This window comes from Martes martes, assembly GCF_963455335.1.
Source record: "Martes martes genome assembly, chromosome: 8".
Lineage (NCBI taxonomy): Eukaryota > Metazoa > Chordata > Mammalia > Carnivora > Mustelidae > Martes > Martes martes.
In genome coordinates this window covers 92,211,040-92,229,861 of record NC_137895.1, presented here as the reverse complement: position 1 = coordinate 92,229,861, position 18,822 = coordinate 92,211,040, and the positions used below count along the sequence as shown (strand labels likewise).

The window sequence follows — 18,822 nt, the reverse complement described above, 5'->3', positions numbered from 1 at the left end:
TTTTAAGTGACATAGAGTGTCCGTATTCCTGACCTCCGAAACTGCCTGGAAGCTTCCAATTCCACTACTGCGAAAGAATAACCGTGTTTTGAATCTAAAGGCTCCTGACTTTCCCAAGGTCACCGTCAGGGGTGCTTCCCGACTCCATTACTGCCCTAACCCCCACCCCTGAAACCGTTACTGAGCCCAAGGTCTTATCTAAGGTGAGAGCCCAAGGACGGCCAAAGACCGCCCGCATGCTTCACAACAGGAACTCGGCCCCTTTCGAAACGTAGTTCCGCCAAGTACTCTCTCCAACTGACATCCTTGTTGCCCAATTATGTTTCGAGGCTCTAAGGGTGCCTGACAATGTCCAATAAAAAAAAGGAATTCAGATTGGCACCAACTTTGACCAATGGTTGAAAAGATCAGCGATTATTAACCTATAGGAGCAGCACTGAGAGTGATATTCAGCAAATTCATCCAATGGACTTGGTTACTGCGGAGTAGGCCTCGCCCCAACGGCGGGGGAGCTGGTGACCCGGACTGCCGCAGCGCTCAGTCTCCACCCGGGCTCCGCCATGTTGGGTTTTGTGGGTCGTGTGGCTGCTACCTCGGCCTCCGGGGCCTTGAGGGGACTCGGCTCTTCAGCACCGCTACCCCAAGCCCAGGTCTTATTGCGAGCCACCCCGGCAGCGCTCCAGTCTGGTAAGTGCCTTCCTCTGCGAGTCGGGTTTGTTTCTGCCACGCAATGACCTTGAGCCGGAGGCCGATTGTCACTCGGGCCTAAGGTATTTCTAATGTTAGAAGGACGTCAGAGCTAGCGCCCTGCCCTCTAACGGCGGGAGAACAAGAGTAGGTCGCCTATGGGAGCTTTCTTCGATCTAATTTATCTCATTTTGGAAAAGGGGCTCTCTGTGACGGAAAAGTGCGGGCAGGTGCATTGATATTCCCTCAAATGGGGGCACGGAGCTCTCGAATAATGGGGTTTGGGGCTTGGGAAGATCGTGTAGGTGCTTTCTCGGTTCTGCGCGGCCCTCCCACCGGGCTCGTCTTTGTTAAAAGCGTGAGAATGCCGGTCGTAGACCATGTTTACCAGTTCTTGTGGGTTAAGACGGGGCTTCCCATGACCATTAATTGACCTGACCCCATTTCTTCCAATATCTTTTGTCTGTTAGCTAGAGACTATGCCGCCCAAACATCTCCTTCGCCGAAAGCAGGCGCTGCCACAGGGCGCATCGTGGCGGTCATCGGTGCAGTGGTGGATGTCCAGTTTGATGAGGGACTACCACCCATCCTAAATGCCCTGGAAGTGCAAGGTCGGGAGACCAGGCTGGTTTTGGAGGTGGCCCAGCATTTGGGTAAGTAGACTTTGTTAAGAATAGTAGAGCTTGTTTAGTCCAAATAACCCCCAAATCAGTCTGCCTTCTGTGATGATTTTATCAAGATGACTTTCGTTCTTCTGAGTGTGCTGAAGCCACATTTTAGGTACTGAGAAGGAGTCTTGGTTGACCTTAGGTCTTTTGTGCCAGTTGAATATTAAACGTGAAGCCTACTTGTGCTGCATAACTCTGCAATCCCTTTAACAGGTGAGAGTACAGTAAGGACTATTGCCATGGATGGTACAGAAGGTTTGGTTAGAGGCCAGAAAGTCCTGGATTCTGGTGCACCAATTAAAATTCCTGTTGGTCCTGAGACCTTGGGCAGAATCATGAACGTCATTGGAGAACCTATTGATGAGAGAGGTCCCATCAAAACCAAACAGTAAGTATCCCTTTTGCTGCATCTACATGCAAAGGAGCTGCTTTTTCTGCAGGTTTTTTTTTCTTTGGTTATGTTGTTGTTGTTGTTGGGTTTTTTTTTTAGTAAGCTCTGCACCAGACCTGGTGCTTGAACTCAAAGGTCACATGCTCTACTGACTGAGCCAGCCAAGGGCCCCTCTTCTAGTTTTGTACGTTAAGGCAACACCTTCTAGTGTAGCAAAATTTTCCTGCAGAGAATGCTCAAAATGCTGATGTATTGTTATTAAAACCACAAATGTAGTTTCTGAAGAAAATTAAGGATGCAGAAGTTTTAATTGTAAGAAAAAAACCTGCTACTTAGGACTCAAGTTGATTATTTGAGTTTTCATACCAGTGGCTTTGGTTGTGGGGTTTTCAAAACTGTCAGGTCTGTATTACCTATGGATATATGAAGAAGTGCTGGTAGGTTAGGGCCTAGTAAAAGGAAAGTCTTTGTGACAGTTAAAGTTGTTAGGGATTGAGATTATTGTTTCCTGAGACGATGGAAGTGGAATCCCCTTTATCGCAGAATGTCAGGTGAGGTGCTAGATGCCAGTGTGTGTGGAGTGTTACATAAGAGATGAGATTATGAGTAAAGGGTTAGACTTGAGAACTGAGAGGAACCTTTCAACAAGATCCTCTCTTCCTGCCTCTACAGATTTGCACCTATTCATGCTGAGGCTCCTGAGTTCATGGAGATGAGTGTTGAGCAGGAAATTCTGGTTACTGGTATCAAGGTTGTGGATCTGCTGGCTCCGTATGCCAAGGGTGGCAAAATTGGTATGTTACTGGTGGTACATATTTTCCAGACCTAATGTGGGAAGAAAGATCTTACCATGTAATGAGTGGGTACTGGGATCTATCCTTTGCTGATGAGTTGCTTCTGACTTTCGTTCTTCTGAGTTTGCTGAAGCCAGATGCCATTCCTGAGAAGGGAAAAGATAGAAATCCGGTGTAATTTTTTTTTTTTTTCTGTAAGTTTTCTTATTTGGGAACACAGAACTCTTAAATATTGCTTCTTTTCAACCAATTCCAGGGCTCTTTGGTGGTGCTGGAGTTGGCAAGACAGTACTGATCATGGAGTTAATCAATAATGTCGCCAAAGCCCATGGTGGTTACTCTGTGTTTGCTGGTGTTGGTGAGAGGACCCGTGAAGGCAATGACTTATACCATGAAATGATTGAGTCTGGTGTTATCAACTTAAAAGATGCTACCTCCAAGGTAAGTAGTGAGCTGATTTATGTCCACATAGTAGTAGTGCCAGGAAACCATTTTAGTTGACTGCATTACTAGCTGAAGCCATGTGTTACATTTTCATTTCATGTGTCCTTGGGCCTACGAAGGAAATTCCTGTCATTGTTTTCCCTGCAACTTGTAATACACTAAGCCATATTTTCTTCTTCTTTAACATTACATTCTGTTTCCAGACTATTTTTAGAAAGTAGTCCCACCATTTGAAAGTTAAATTTTGGGAGTTGGAGGTAATTATATGTCTCAACCCTATTTTGTGCTTTTCACTTAGTTTTATTTCCTTCCTGTTTTGGGAATTTTGCCTTAATAGGATAGGAAATTGTGTTATTTTGAACTATATCTCTAAAAGGGAAAAGACACAGTAACCAAAATCTTGATGCTTTCTGAGAAGGAGGGTTTTTTGGGTAGATTTCTCTGATTTGGGGACATTGGGTATATGGCTTCCATACCTCTGCCGGGTTTTCTGATTGTGTATGGTTACTTAGGTAGCTCTGGTGTACGGTCAAATGAATGAGCCACCTGGTGCTCGTGCCCGGGTGGCTCTGACGGGACTGACTGTTGCTGAATACTTCAGAGACCAAGAGGGTCAAGACGTGCTGCTCTTTATCGATAACATCTTCCGCTTCACCCAGGCTGGCTCTGAGGTAAGAGAGAAGGCTTGAGAGGACCTGTTTTCATTTATCCTTTCTATGGGATGGTGCACATGAGGCTGAAGTTGTAGACACCTAACACCTTTGTTCTTATTCTTTCTCTTTCTCTTTTTTAAGGTGTCTGCTTTATTGGGCAGAATCCCTTCTGCTGTGGGCTATCAGCCTACCCTGGCCACTGATATGGGTACCATGCAGGAAAGAATAACCACCACCAAGAAGGGATCTATTACCTCTGTACAGGTAAGAACAGTTAAGTGGATGAAGGTCTAATCTGTATAAAGGTATATACAGAGAAGTTACTTACTTATGTCTCAAGATTTTTGACCAGATTAATGAGCTCTCTGAAATCATGTGTAAAATTCTATATGCATGTTATAGAGACCCTAAAATGTGAAAAAATGGTCACTTAAAGTAGGAAGGCGTACATGTAAACATAGATCACAAAAGTGGTTTCTAGCTTGCAGAGTCTGAAGCTGCATGGAAACACATTAAATACATAAATATATATATTTTATATATACACACATGTAAATATACACACATAGTAAAATTATCTTGAGTGTCTAAATAGTTGTAATTTATCAGTTGAATCTAGTGAACCATTGTCATGAAAGGTCTTTTGTTTTTAACTGAAAGTGTAGGTATCACTACAATAGTTAAAATGTAGGATGAAGAACAAAAGGAATGACTGGAAAGTTTTTTATCACAGCTTGGAGGGACCAGATCATCTATAAGCTCATTCTACTAGTAGGGATGATAAGAAGGCTTTTTTGAGATGGATTCTTAGATGCTAAGATGGAATGAGATGATGAAGAGAGGTCAGAAAAGGGGGGGGTGGCTTAAATTAGTTGGCTTCCTGCTGCTTTTTACGGGTTCTTCATTCACTTTAGGCTATCTATGTGCCTGCTGATGACTTGACTGACCCTGCCCCTGCCACTACCTTTGCCCATTTGGATGCTACCACTGTGCTGTCCCGTGCTATTGCTGAGTTGGGCATCTATCCAGCTGTAGATCCTCTGGATTCCACCTCTCGAATCATGGATCCCAACATTGTTGGAAGTGAGCATTACGATGTTGCTCGTGGGGTACAAAAGATCTTACAGGTGAGTATTGTAGGTGAGATCAGTGGCCATAAAGTCATACAGTGGGTTTTGGGGGACTATATTAATACCAAATCTTTCCCAGTGACGTGTGTAATTTGCTTTGGAGTAAGGAAAGATGAGATAAGCAGGTTTTTTTTTCTTCTTTTTTAAGATTAATTTTTTATTTGAGAGAGAATGTGCATGAGAATGCCAAAAAAGACAGACACCCAACTGACTGAGCCACCCAGGTGCCCCAAGATTGGCAGATTCTATTAGAGAGTGTGAATGAGGTCTCTAGGGTTTCCAGGTATTTAGATTTGGAATCTTAATTTTTTCTAATGGCACCAGACAAGAAGTTGGGAGGATAAGACCCTGATCTTAGCCAGGGTCCCTCATGATCCCAACTGTAACTTCACCACTAACTTGTTTTCCTTACAAAGTGAAGTAAGGTGCTAAAATGCTTCATACAAAGCTTGGTGTGAATACAACATGGTATTAATCCGTAGGTGTCTGTCCAGATTCTTAAAAATATGACTATTGGGGTACCTGGCTGGCTCGGTCAGTAGAGCATCCAATTTTTGATAACCAGGATTGTGAGATCAAGCCCCACATTGGGCGTGGAGCCTACTTAAAAAAAAGAAAGAAAAATAATAGAAACATTCAGGCCTCTCTTGTCTTCTTATAGGACTACAAATCTCTCCAGGACATCATTGCCATCCTGGGTATGGATGAACTTTCTGAGGAAGACAAGTTGACTGTGTCCCGTGCACGGAAAATACAGCGTTTCTTGTCTCAGCCATTCCAGGTAGCTGAGGTTTTTACAGGTCATATGGGGAAGCTGGTGCCTCTGAAGGAGACCATCAAAGGATTCCAGCAGATTTTGGCAGGTGAGATTTTTGAGAATAAAGCTGAACGTAAAATGGCAGAGAAGCTGAAATCTCTGGAACGCTCATTGTTTTAAAATTCCCATTCCAGCACCCATCAAGCAATATGCAAGTATATTGTGCCTAGATAAATAGTTTTTTAAAAATAAGCTATTTCCCATCAGTGTTTTTTGGAAATACTCTTTTTACTTCTGAGAGTGAAACTTGAGTTACTTGGTTGTTGTCATTCAACATTTACTGAGTGTTTTCAGTCTTAGCTACTCTTCTAAGTGAATTATAGGTCCTTATAAGGAAGGCATTATTATCCTGTTTTTACAAATCAGAAATCTTGAAGCACAGAATAGTTTAAAATAACCCGTCCTGATACCCAGCCAAAGTAGAGAGCAAATAATTTGAATCCAGGTTATGTGGCTGGGACCATTTGTTCTCGATCCATACTGTATCATGTCTTGTAAATTGAATTTGTGACAGAAGTTTGTTAAGATTTCTTGGATGACAAATTGATCACATTCTGACTGGTGGCCTCAAGGGGTGAAGTATGTATATACTGCAAAAAGTATATCTTTCCACTTAAAACCACTGGATTTTTTTTTTCCCCATATAGGTGAATATGACCATCTCCCAGAACAGGCCTTCTATATGGTGGGACCCATTGAAGAAGCTGTGGCAAAAGCTGATAAGCTGGCTGAAGAGCATTCATGAGATCCTTTTGGCAAACTAAGCACTGGTGGTCCTCTGTGCTTTGCTTCTCCTTGCCCCTAATGCAGAAATCTCGGTTTGCTCTGTAGGCCACATGAGAGCCTTGTTTGAAGACGTTGTGTTCTGTCTGAAGAGTATTTAAGGTTTCCAATAAAACGTACACCCCTCAGAACTGGTCTATTTTTCTTGGTCCTGACAACACAGCAAACATTGAATTTTAGAGTGGCCATAAGAAATAGTACAAAGTAGGGCACAAATGTTTGAATGGGGTCATCAAAAATGAAAAGCCATTGTATTGATGGACAACTGTGGGTCTTACGAGGGGTTCCCTGTTGATATGATTTCAATAGTAGGGCCTCAGCTTTGGCCTTTTTATTTGTTGAGGCAGATTGTTTGCCTCTTGAATATTCTATATAGTTTATTCCTGATTGGTTAAAAAAGCAACAGGGATATTTTCAGAAGCATATTGGGCAAAAATGGGTCTACACTCTGAGAACTGCTATTCTAAGACAAAGCAGGGGTCAGTGAACTGAATGAATCTGATTTTTAGGAAATGATGCTGTTTCCAAAGGATTAATAACCTGCAAAAATGTAGTCAAAAGGCCCACCCCCTCTGTCTTAACCTAGGCTTGCCTTTTTTTCTCCATGCCCACCTCCCCCACCTTTTTTCAGAAAGTGTCTCTGACTACTGTCTGCTGGTTGTTTTTCTGCAAGCTTAGAGCTGTGAATCCTTGAGGCAGTGCATGGTATAAAATAACCACGAGGCCTATTCTGACTCTGCTAAGATCCTTCAGGAAAGCTGGAGAGATTGAATCTTATAAGGAAAAGCAATTTCCAGGGTTTCTGGGGTTGGGCTTTTGAACTAAATGGAACTAGAGAATTTCCCCTTTTAGCCACAAAAGTGTAGGGTTAGGAGTACTCAGAAGTACACCCCTTTCAGTGTGAAACAAGTGCGTATTACAGTGCAAAGTCCCTTTGGGTTCCTGAGCTTAGGACCGATCTCCTACTGCCCTCTGGTGGTAGGACTGGAGGCTGCAAGAACTGATCTCACCATTTTGAAATCCGTAAAGGCCATTTGCTGGGATGTGGTTCTTAGCTAATGACTGTTTACAAACCAGCTGGGGCTTTTGTCCTGAGGAGGAGCCTGCATCTATAGGCTCCACCCCTGAGGCATTCAAGTTGGGTCGAAGCAGGGCGGGGACAAACAGATCCCAATTCAGAGGCCCCTGGGGGCTGAAGGTTTGGGGAGGGGCCTTGGGAGAGGTGCCAGGGGTGGAGCAGGGGCCTCTGTAAGTTTCCTCCCATCTGCCTCTGACGTCCTTGGCACTAGTGTCTCCTGTGTCATGATCTGGACAGAAGGTGGAGCCCCTGAGTCGACTGTGCCTGCTCTTTTGCTCCCAGAAAAGCCTGGATTTGGGGAAATGCTGAGTTATGGGGGTGGGGGCATTTCCTCTAGGTCCTGACTCCAGTGGGTAAGAAGCTGGTGCAGAAAAGCCCCAGGATATGGGAGTCAGCCCTTTCTGCTTTGTTTTCCCATGTTACCCAGATGCAGACCTGGTAACTGATCCTTAAGGTCGTTTGTATCCTTCCATTCCCTCCCCCACACGTTTACGTGTCTCAGCATTCATCGAGAATCTTCTCCCTCTCACTAGCTGCAACTATTTATTTCCTTCCCCCTTTACCACTCTCTTCCACCACGCCTCTGGAGTGTCAACACAGATCTAACCTTCCTCCATATTTCTCCTGGTTCTGCCCTGTCCTCGCCTCCTCCTCCCTCTCCACCCAGAGAAAGCCCCGCCCTTCCCTCCTCCCTCCCCACCCCAGTCTGTCACACAGGGACATCACCCTACAGCAGTTCAGGCTGTGGTTCGCAGGAAGCATACATTGGCTTTTTGATTCGTGCTAGTTCCCAGCTCACAGTTTAGGAGGATCTAACACCAGCCTTCCCGTGAAGGGGGAACCAAGGACAGTGAGGAGCTGGGTGGTCCCAGCTTTGGAGCCCTGCCAGCTGGACATGGGTAAGTATGAGGACCAGCCCCCGGGGAAGGCCTGAAGGATGTCTACCTCCCTCCCCGGCTGACTCAGCAGGGGTGGGGCCTAACCTTTGCTCTTTTGGGGGGTGAAGGAGGGGAAACGGGACCATAGGGGCACAGGGCTCAGGTGGTGAGTGTGCGGACCAAGGGATCGAGAGCACTGACTAGCGCCCGTTCCCAGGAAGAACCTGAGACTCTGCACCTTGCGGGCGGGGGGGGGGCTCCCCCACCTCACCGTCCCACCCGAACGCCCCAGCCCCTTGCTCCTCCCCGTTTAAGCTGCTAAGATTCAAGTAATATCTTACAATATTCACTGCTGGCCTCCCCCCCAAAAAGTAAAATCCACTTTTTGTTGCGTTGGAGGATTTCTAAGGTGCCTCTCCTCCCCTTATTTTCTCCCAGGCCTTTTAAGTCCCTGTCTTCTCTCCTCACCCACCGCGACCCACCACCAGGTGGGGGCTGCACTGAGCAGCTGCTTCCTGTTGCCCCAGAGGTTGCTGCAAGGCTGGTGGTGGTTGGGGGAAAACTGAAGTAAAGCCGATTCTCACGGTCCCACAGCAGTCCCACTAGGGTTGCTCCTGGCGGCGACCCCCCTTCCCCCGCCCCAGCTCCAGTCATTAACACTGAGAGGCAGGATTGAGGTTGAAAGGCCTAGGAGGTCTTTGCCCTCGTGGCTTCCTGATTCCAGAGGCTTTTAAACTTGGGTAGTGCTGGAGGAAGGAGGCTGTGCCTTTCCACAGCTGTAGGGAATGGAGCCTTGTGGAGCTGAAAAACAGGGAACCTGTTCATCTAGCAGGGCCGCTGTGCGTTACCCCAAGCAGCCGCGGCCTTCCTCCGGCACCCCCACTCCTCCTTGGCGTCCTTGGGACTCTCACTGCCTTCCCGGCCTTCCTTTGTGAGGAGATCTTTGCCGGAGTCCTGAGAGCGCGGTCGGAGCTCTCCCCAAGTCCTCCAGTTCGGACCCACCACCCTCCCCCTCTTAACCAGAGAAGTTTGTCTCTTCTTCCTGGGATCTCTTCTCTTCCTCCATCTGGGATCCTTCCTGGTTCTGGCCCCTAGGAGACGCCACCCGCTTCCCCCTCCCCCCGCGGATTCTTCGCGACAGCCTTACCCAAGCGCTTGTCCCTACTCCAGTAGTTCCTGCCCCTTTAAGTGCTACCCCCCCCGCCCCCCGCACCGCCGGCTGCCCAGGGCTGGGGGGGAGGAGGCGCCGCCGCCACCGGGCTCGGGCCACCTGCGCCGCCGCCGCCCGCGGCCCGGCCCAGCTCCAGGTGAGGCTCGGCACCCCCGCCTGGTACGAGAGTCCCGGGGTAGGGCCGCTCCTGCGGTCCCCTGACCTGGGGATTCTCGCTGCCCGAGACTCAGGATCTGACTCTCCCCCTGCGGGAGCTGCCCTTCCTCTCTCCCCCGCACTATCTAACTCGCCCATTTCTCCCCTGTCCTCTGCGACCGGAATCCGGAGGCTTCTCACGCCTCTCCGCCAACCTCTCCCGAGTACCCCTCCTATCCTAGACCCAGGATCTCCCCCTCCCCCGCACCTTCCTCGCCAGAAAAATCTCCCGCGGTCTGGGTTTCGCCTCCTCCCCTCTGGATCCAGAGCTTTCCCACGCCATCCTAACCTCCAATGGGAGGGGGAATAACCGCCACCCCAACTCCTCTCCCTTCTCGGTAGTAAGTAGGGGTTAGAGGTTTAGCATAGACTATAGCCCTGCTCCGCTTAGACCTTCAAGTTCAGCTAAGCCCCATCCAAAGCTTTTCTGTAGCTCTCACCCCACCCCACCTCTCTTGGAGTTTGGGGGTCTGGCCTCAGCATCCATCAAGCAGCCGTGATGAGAAGGCCCTCTTCTTGGACCTGGGGTGGACTGGTCCGGTTTAGGAACACTCCTACTCCAGAGTCAGGGAATGGGGGGCGGAGGGCACACCCAGAATCTCGAGATCCTTGGCTTAAGGATCTGTTGGGAGATAGTGGGTGAGAGGCTGGAACTAAGCCTCTAGGGGTGTTGGGGTGGTGGGAGAAGAGAGGGAATCTTAACTTTCTCTGCTCAGATGCAAAGGGAGTCCCCACTCTAAGAAACTGTGGGCTTGCTCCACCCGCCTCTAAGACGACCTTGGAGAAGCTCATTGGGGAATTGGAAACAGGCCTGTGGGTGACTCTGAGGGGGCACACACCAACTAGGAGAGAAGAGAAGGAGGATTTATGGTTCTTTTGATGTGTTATAGGAGAACCTAGACTCCCCAAAATATAGAGGGGGAGGAAACTGTTTTGCAGGAACCTGGAGAGGGAAGGGAGCAAGTTGGAATGGTTAGGGAGTTGAGGGCTCTCTCCCTACTAGACCATATTAATACTATAAACCATTCAGCCAGAGAGGGCAGGGAAACTAATAATTACCTCACCTCTGTTGGGGAATTCCCCCTCCCTCCAAGTCCAGCTGTGCCCCTAGCTCTGCCTCTTTTCTTCTTGTGCTTTCATCCTTCTCCCTCTCCGATCCTCCACTCCAGAATGAGGGGACAGGGTGTCTGGACTTGTTTCACACTCTGAGTCATGTTCCATGGCCTGGAAGATAGCTGGGTGGAGGAGAGGGGTGGTCGGCTGTGGTGTTGGGGTTGAATTCCAGGAGTATCTGGAAGGGAAGAGGGAGGTAAAGGGATACAAACGAATCCCCTTCTTTCTCCCTTTCTTTCTTTCCCCTCCCAGCCCCAGCCATCTGGCTTCAGAGTGAAGCCAGGCACTGTGGCAGCTGACCCCAGAGTCGGAGTGGTGCAGCAGCAACACAGGAAGGGTGAGAAAGGGGGAGCAGGTGCCAATTTCTCCCTTCTCATTTTCTTCATTACCCGCCCACCGACCTGGCTTGAGAGAGGTTCTGAGTACTCCCTAGACATCCTCACAAGTTGCTGAAAAGATGACCATTTGCCCCTTCTTCCCCTTTCTAGTAGCTTCCTAAAAGGCAATGGGGTGGGTGATTGGCCCCATCTGATGGCGCTGAGGAATGTTTGGGGACTTACGGGGTCAGTCTGCCCTCTGTCGTCTGGACGGGGGTGGGGGGGAGCAGCACAGCTGCTGCCTGGAGTGGCTTCTGACTAGAAGTAAATACCCAGCTGTTGGGCATATTGACACCCCACCCTCATCCTTGCTCAAAGAACAAGGAAGATCTCTGGTTAGATGGAATGAGGAGGGGGTCTTCTTCAGGGAAAGGTAATTGAAGTCTTTCTGCACCAGATGGGAAGAACGTATCCTGCCCCACTTTCATTTCTAATCGCAGGTGGCCCTCCTATCCAACATCCCTCTTCCCTACCGCTCCCGGCTGGGATAGTCCTAGAGGTTGCCCTGGAGACTAGGCCTGGGGCTCGGAAGGGGTGGGGGCAGCCAGTGGGGCACAGGAGTAACCGGCTCTTCCGGAGCGTAGTGGAGCCAGCGGGTGGGTGTGTGTGGGTGTGTGGTGGGGGAAGGGGCGTGGCTACACCCGTCTGACTGGCGCAGGCTCCTCCCCTGCCTCCTGTGTCTGACTGGCCAGCTCTACGATTGGGGGCGGGAGGTAGGAAGATTCTCCCTCATCTGCCCTGGAAAAGGGAAGAGAAAAAAAAGATACTAGCTCTCTTCCCCGGCTCTTTCGGAAGCCACTTCCAATTCCTGAGCTCTCGTCATCTAGTTTTATTATTTATTATTTTTTATTTTGGAGAAGGTGGGGAATTCCTTAGCTGAAGTTTGTTGGATCCCTTTCTGCAGAAGGAAAGATCCCTATCCCCTGAGTTGTGGCCCCCACTTAACTCAGGAACTTAAGGTCATCAGGCTGTTCGTGTCTTTCTCTCTCTCTTTCCTTCTTTCTTTCCAGTGGTGACCTATAAATCTGTTATTTAGTCAGGGAGGAGAGAAGGGTTTTGATTTCTACCTGTCTACTCCTTACCCTGGTAATCTACTTTTCTCCGGAACAGGAGAGAAACCCTTCTAACCCTCTTAGCTTCTTCCTTCTGGCCTCCACACACTAAGGCTTTGCTAAAGCTCGCTTCGTTATTAGCTTCTCTGAGCCATTTGTAGTGGGGAGTAGAGTCTGTTCCCAAAATTGAGGAAGAGCCCACTCATCTGTGGAGTAAGGAAATCCAATCCAGACTGATATATTTGGCCCTGTCTTGCCCCGTCCCCATCCAGTTTTCAGATTTTCTTCCTCTCCAGACCTCGAGGGAAAGGTATTTGTTGATCCTTCAACCTGCCAGTTTCATTATCCACACTCTGTTCCTCTTCCAAAATATTCAGCCTGAGTTTTGCAATTGTTTGTAGAACTGCATTGCATTGAATAGGAATTATCTTGAAGCCTGCAAAGTCTGTTGAGTTACAAACCTGGTTTCTGGTCACATTTTATCCACTGTTTGACCATGAACGAGTTTGTTAACCTCTCTGGGCCTTAATTCATCTGCCATATAAGAGCAGGTTGAGCTAGAAATTCTCTAAATTCTAACATTATATGACATTGTTTTCCATCCTGGGACCCCACAGTTGACATTTTAGATGAGAGCCAAACTCTAGTCCCCTGCTAGTTCTTTCTTTCCTGTTCTCAGGTTTCATACAGTCATATGGCCCTATCAAAAAAAGTACTGGGGTTATAGAATAGGTGGACATTTGGGGTATCTTATTTGCAGTGTCAGTTTTCTGGCTCATCTCCTGCCACTCTGACCAGGTTTAGGCTAGGTTCAGGTCTTCCTTGTCTGGTTCCAGAGCCGAGTTTCCTTTTTCTACACACAGGAATCTTCCCGACCCCCAGAACCCTGCAGATGTCGCTGGGAAAGTGGTGATCCAGGCAGAACGAGGCTGCCCCCACGGGACAGAGGTGAGTAGGCAGCAGATGCTGCAGGCTTTTGCCTTTCCCCACCGCTTTATTAGGACTGGACTTTCCTGACTAACCTTTCCGCTTTGACACTTCCACTTCTCAACTACCCGGCCTGGGAAATAACTGCCCTTGAAAATTCACCTCCACCTCCACCCCTGTTAGGGGAATGGCACATTCCTTGGTCCTAAAATTTTGGTCTAGTCTTTAAGGTTAACCTTTGGGATCACGCCTTTCAGTTTGCTCAGTGTGAAACAGGACTACCGCCCACAACGAGACTCTAGGCCGAGGGAGCTATCGGGTAGTCTAGGAGACAAAGCGGCGCTAGGACCCAGATCCGGGTCGGGGAGCGAAGATGACGGGCACTAGGACCCGGTGGTGGAGGCCGAGGAGGGCGGCTCTCTCTCGGCCGCAGCTTCCCCGCCCCCTCCGGCTTCGGCTCACTCCTCCCCCGCCGGCCATGTTGGCTCCGCTCGGGCCCCGCGGTTGAGCCGCGTCCCCCTCCCCCCTCCCGGACCCCAGACCCCCTCCCCCGCGGTCCCCTCCCCTCCTGGCGCCCGGAGCGCGGCCATGTGAACCGCCCGTCCCCCGGGGAGAGACAAGCCCCGAGCCGGGCTGGACGCCGCCGCCTCAGGTCTGTTGGGTCTGTGGCTGGGGGCCTGAGGGGAGGGAGCCCCGCTTTCTTGCGAGGCTTCCCTCAGGGAACAGAGGCTCCGGTGCTGCCGGGAGCCTTGCCGTGGGCGAGAAGCTGACTCGAGCTTATTTCCTGTTAGGACCCAGCCTGGGGCGGGGGTCTCCCTGCCCAAGGGACTGGGAGGAGAAGGGGGCTGGCGGGTCTGCTGAAGACCCGGGCTGGGGCGGCGGGGGCGGGAGGAGCTGTGGAGGCTCCCGGCGACGACGGCGGCGGCGGTGGTGGTGGTGGTGGTGGCGGCGGCGGCGGCGGCGACGACGACGACGACGACGACGAGGAGGCGGAGAAGCCGCCTGCCTGGTGATGACTCCTGTGGGGGACTCGGATGGAATCCCCGGGAGGGGCTCCACCTCCTCGGGTGGGGGTGGGGACTGCCGGAGTGCGACGGGTGGGTGAGGGGGTTCCCTGGGCTGGTTAAACACTCCGTTTGTGGGGATTGGGGCGTTTTGGCAGCGGCGAGTGGAGGTTAGAAAGGGTTTCCAGGGGTCTCAGGGTGTCTCCCTCCGTGAGGGGTGCACGTTCTCTTGAGCGTGGCAAGCTGGAGAGGGCCTTGCTGGAGCGGTGCTGTGCTTAGCTTGGGGCCCTCAGAGTCCCAGGAGTCTCCCACTCCAGGGAGGGGGGTTGATAGGGCTGATGCTGAGGCGTCTGAGCTGGGCTTTTAGGAAGGGAAGAATAAAGAGGGATCCCCTTGGCAGGGGATCCCTCACTAAGGGGATCCCCATTTCCGTGGCAGAAAAGATGATCCGGTATTATCCCTTTCTTTGCTGATGTACCCAGTTTTCAGAGGAAAGGCAATGCCAATAACAGACGTCCTTTGTAGGATTTATTGGAGTGCGAGATTTGCATCCTTCGGGGGGCGATGGGGGGGTAGCTTCCACCTCCATCTGTACACAAACAGCCCCTCCCCCAAGCCTCCTGCAGGAAGTGGCCGGGAAATGGCAGCTGTGCGTTTGCTGCTGCGTCTCTTGTTGTTTTGAAATGTCCATTTTAATCAGATTTAGTTTCATTTTCTGAGGCCTTCTGGGCGAGCTTGAATCCTGCCAACCATGTGGTCTTGGGAGTCTTTTCGTAGGACTTTGGGGGGGGGTTGGGGGGGTAAACTTCATTTGTCAACTGGAAGTGTAGTCACTGTAGTTGACTCACTAAATCCCGGTCTACCTCCCCCCTCCCCTCCGACTCCAGAGCATCTCTGCCTCCCTGTCTGGATTTTTTTTTCCTTGAGCTAGAGGTCATAGAGAAGCAAACTCAGTCATCCACTAGTAACGCTGCATTTTCAATGCTAGTGATGCAAATTCTCTGAGCATAGAGAGCTTCCAGGAAGACTTGGGATCTTCTGTGGCACGAGAGTGACTTTTTATGGTCCTGTTTAATATATTCTTAAATATAACTTTTTGTATTGCAGAGCACCTTGTCAGGTGAGCTTGTGAGGTGAAGAAGGGTAGATTCTGAGAAGTGAAAGAAGAGGGAATGGAATTTATGTGTTGGGGTAGGAACTGAGTAAAGGTGATGGGCTTATTCCTTACTGGTGATTCTAGCCTAAGGATAGTCCCTGTTGGAAGGCTGTTAGTTGATGTAGGGTGCTGAAGGGTTTACCTTCTGTAGAACCAGCTAATAAGGAGAGTTAGCTGTTATGTGACTTCATCTTCAATCCATAAAAGACATCTTGTCTCTTGTTACCTTTCTTGGAGAGTGGTGAGCTTTTTTTTCCCTCTGTGCTGCACAGAGTCATGTGTCCAGATTTTCTCTTTTCTCCCAGCTGATAACTGCAGAAGATTTCTACTATAGCATATAGTGATGGACTGTTTGTACTGTGTCCCCAGGCACTTTGTTAGACACTGGGTTTGGTTAGAGGAGTTGGCGACAGGATTTTTTATATTTTGAGAAATGACATATTGAGAGCATTTGGACTATCCTAAAAACTGCTTAAGGCTGGCATTTAGATAATCTTTTCAGTATTTTCTGGTCCCACCTGAATTATAGGTTCCTAGATGAGAGATCCAGGTAGGAATAGATGGACGTATGATTATGTGACAGCATCATCACAGTTAAGATAGCATTATTGCTCTTTTCAGTGAGGCTGTTGGGTTGATATTATGGAAATAATAAAAACAAGTATAGTGTCATTGTCCTTTTTCTTGTCTCTTCTTGACTGGTTGGTTCTTTTGAATTGCTTTCTGATAGGGTTGACTCGACACTGATTTTTAAGTTCCCCTTTCTTCAACCTTCCTTTACCTAAGTTGGGACCTGACAGAATAGTAGATTGGTTTTCCCTGTTCCCCAACACTTAAAAAAGTGAAGGAAGGAAAAGGACCACTCCAAAGGAATTAGAAATTGATTTTGTGAAAGTAGATTTTGACTTATTTGATACATGATTAATCAGAAAGCTGAATGAAGCAAATTTTTCCGTGTCCTTTTTGTAAAATAGATGCATTTTTCTTTCAAAGCAGTGGATTTCTGAATATTGTTTTGTTTGTTTTTGTTTCCTTTGTAAAGGAAAAAATTTTGAGCTGTGGAGGGAACTACGCGGGTTGACCTCAGAGCCAGCCAGAAATCTAGAATGCCCTGAAAGGCTCATCTTGCAGTCTTGTGGTTCTGGAATCAGGTGTTGCCAAGAGAGAAGCAAAGCTTGTCAGGGTGACTGTGTCTTGCTACCATTGACCTTTCTGATTACCTCTGAAGAGGTTTGCTATATTATATTCTTTTACTGTTAAACTGTGTAGAAGTTAGTCCTATAATTGGTATGATGTTTGATGTTGTTTCTTATGTGTACAGTAAGGCAATAATGCCAGAGTTTTTGTGTCTTAGGATATAGAGTGAAGTATAAAACTCAGGAAGTATTCCTGGGGCATATAATCTTCCTAATTTGTTTCTTAAGATATGGATGTCTTCATATACCCCATAGCCCAAGATTAATACTTTATCAGCATTGTTGCATATGGGTCAGAGGACTCTAAAATAATTTCTTTACCCACCATGGGGTTTGAATTTAGGACCTAGAGATTGAGAGTTGCATGCTCTACTGAGCTAGCCAGGTGCCTACAGAAGGACTTTTTTTTTTTTTTTTTTTTAACCAGGTTGTTGGTCTGTATCCTTTTGAAATTTATGAAATTCTGCAAAATAGAAAACCTATCTTTGTAGAGCTCTGGAGATTGTTCTTAGATTGGGTCACTGGCAGTAAAAGTAGCGTTGTGTTAATATGTTACTTAGTGTTTTGTCCTTCTAGTTACAGAGAATAATTAAGAGGGCATTTTACAAACAAAGGATAATCCAACTTTATCAAAAATTCATAAAAAAACTAAGACGTGAGGGTTCTTTTTTTTTTTTTTAAGAGATTTTATTTATTTATTTGACACAGACAGAGATCACAAGTAGGCAGAGAGAGGGGGGGAAGCAGGCTCCCCACCCAGCAGAGAGCCCAATGTGGGGCCCGATCCCGGGACCCTGAGAGCATGACCCGAGCCAGAGGCGGACGATCAACCGAATGAGCCACTCAGGTGCCCCGACATGAGGGTTCTTAAGAGAAAGGTGGTCTCACTACTTTTGGTGTCCTTGGGTTGGACTTTCCATGACCTATCTCACTAAAGGGGATTCTTAACCTGCCTGCTCAGCTTAGGGTTTTTTTTTGTTTTTTTTGTTTTTGTTTTTGTGGGGGTGGGGTGGGTTGGGTTATCTTCTTCAAGGAAAGGGTTGAGTCCTTAACTGTTAGAACTGAAATTCTGAGAAACAAATAACCTTGTTACAACCTCTGGAATGTAGCTTTTACTGTCCTATTATTTCAGAGGCATTTCCATTCTTCGGACAGTGAAGTGACTAGCGAGAACTGTGGCAGAAAACCTAATCTAGATCATCATATATCTTTTTGGGTACATGTTGGATAAAATAATATATATCATATATATCCTTTTGGATATATGTTGGATAAAATAGCCAACAAATATTTTATTTTTTATTTATTTTTTTTACTTGCCCTTTTTTTATTTTTAATTTTATTTTTAATTTTTTTTTAAAGATTTCATTTTTATTATTTATTTGACAGAGATCACAAGTAGGCAGAGAGGCAGGCAGAGAGAGGGGGAAGCAGGCTCCCTGTTGAACAGGGAGCCCGATGTGGAGCTCGATCCCAGGACCCTGGGATCATGACCCGAGCTGAAGGCAGAGGCTTTAACCCACTGAGCCACCCAGGCGCCCCCCTTTTTTTTTTTTAAGATTTTATTTATTTATTTGACAGACAGAGATCACAAGTAGGCAGAGAGGCAGGCAGAGAGAGAGGAGGAAGCAGGCTCCCTGCTGAGCAGAGAGCCTGATGTGGGTCTTGATCCCAGGACCCTGAGATCATGACCTGAGCTGAAGGCAGAGGCTTTAACCCACTGAACCACCCAGGTGCCCCGCCAACAAATATTTTAAAACCTACTATGTACCTTGAGTGTTTAGTTATTTTTTTTTTAAGATTTTATTTATTTATTTGAGAGAGAGACTGTGAGAGCGAGCATGAGAGAAGGTCAGAGGGAGAAACTGACTCCCCGTGGAGCTGGGAGCCTGATGTGCGACTTGATGTGACTCTGGGATGATGACCCCAGCTGAAGGCAGTTGCTTAACCAACTGAGCCACCCAGGCACCCTGAGTGTTTAGTTAAATCAAGCAAAACATTTTACTATTTAGAGCTCATATTTACTGCCCCTTACATTCTCAGTACTTCCCGATTTCTAGGCCTTGTTTTCTGTAGGGGACAACTGTCTAAAATATGTCAAGATTTGGGGCCTCTCTTCCCTTTAGAAATTGTTACCTCTGTGAAGAATGAGACTGAATTTTTGGGTTCTCTGAGCAAAAACCACAACCTTTATTAGATGAGTAAGCTGGCAGCGGTAGAAAAGAGAGATTTCTTCATTCATTTGTCCAGTCTGTGGGTTCAACAAGTATTTCCTTTGGTTCTCTTATGTATTTTGCACTAAATTAGG

General features: G+C 47.8%; 2 protein-coding genes across 5 annotated transcripts in view; both read left to right on the top strand.

Moving 5' to 3' along the window:
• The first annotated feature begins 450 nt into the window (after window positions 1-450).
• On the top strand, window positions 451-6,498 carry ATP5F1B (ATP synthase F1 subunit beta). Its single transcript, XM_080809976.1, has 10 exons — window positions 451-687; window positions 1,158-1,340; window positions 1,569-1,743; window positions 2,419-2,540; window positions 2,797-2,981; window positions 3,497-3,655; window positions 3,779-3,901; window positions 4,552-4,764; window positions 5,429-5,630; window positions 6,232-6,498. The coding sequence occupies exons 1-10, from the start codon at window positions 561-563 to the stop codon at window positions 6,327-6,329; spliced, it is 1,587 nt and encodes a 528-aa protein (XP_080666102.1). The 5' UTR covers window positions 451-560; the 3' UTR covers window positions 6,330-6,498.
• Window positions 6,499-8,156: 1,658 nt separating this feature from the next.
• BAZ2A (bromodomain adjacent to zinc finger domain 2A) overlaps window positions 8,157-18,822 on the top strand; it is a 32,017-nt gene continuing 21,351 nt past the window's right edge. The window contains exons 1-2 of one of the 4 annotated variants that reach the window (XM_080812380.1): window positions 8,157-8,344; window positions 13,095-13,179. The gene's annotated coding sequence lies outside the window, so the exon portion shown is untranslated. Of the gene's footprint in view, window positions 8,345-11,102; window positions 11,140-13,094; window positions 13,180-13,692; window positions 13,811-18,822 lie in introns of those variants that run through there. The other 3 variants (XM_080812379.1, XM_080812378.1, XM_080812377.1) reach the window with 3 other exon arrangements.

Excerpts from the sequence above, each read along its gene's own strand:
- ATP5F1B (XM_080809976.1), top strand. The coding sequence starts at position 561 with ATGTTGGGTTTTGTGGGTCGTGTGGCTGCTACCTCGGCCTCCGGGGCC. Across the intron at positions 3,656-3,778 it reads TCACCCAGGCTGGCTCTGAG|GTGTCTGCTTTATTGGGCAG; the intron begins GTAAGAGAGAAG and ends CTCTTTTTTAAG. Across the intron at positions 3,902-4,551 it reads GATCTATTACCTCTGTACAG|GCTATCTATGTGCCTGCTGA; the intron begins GTAAGAACAGTT and ends CATTCACTTTAG.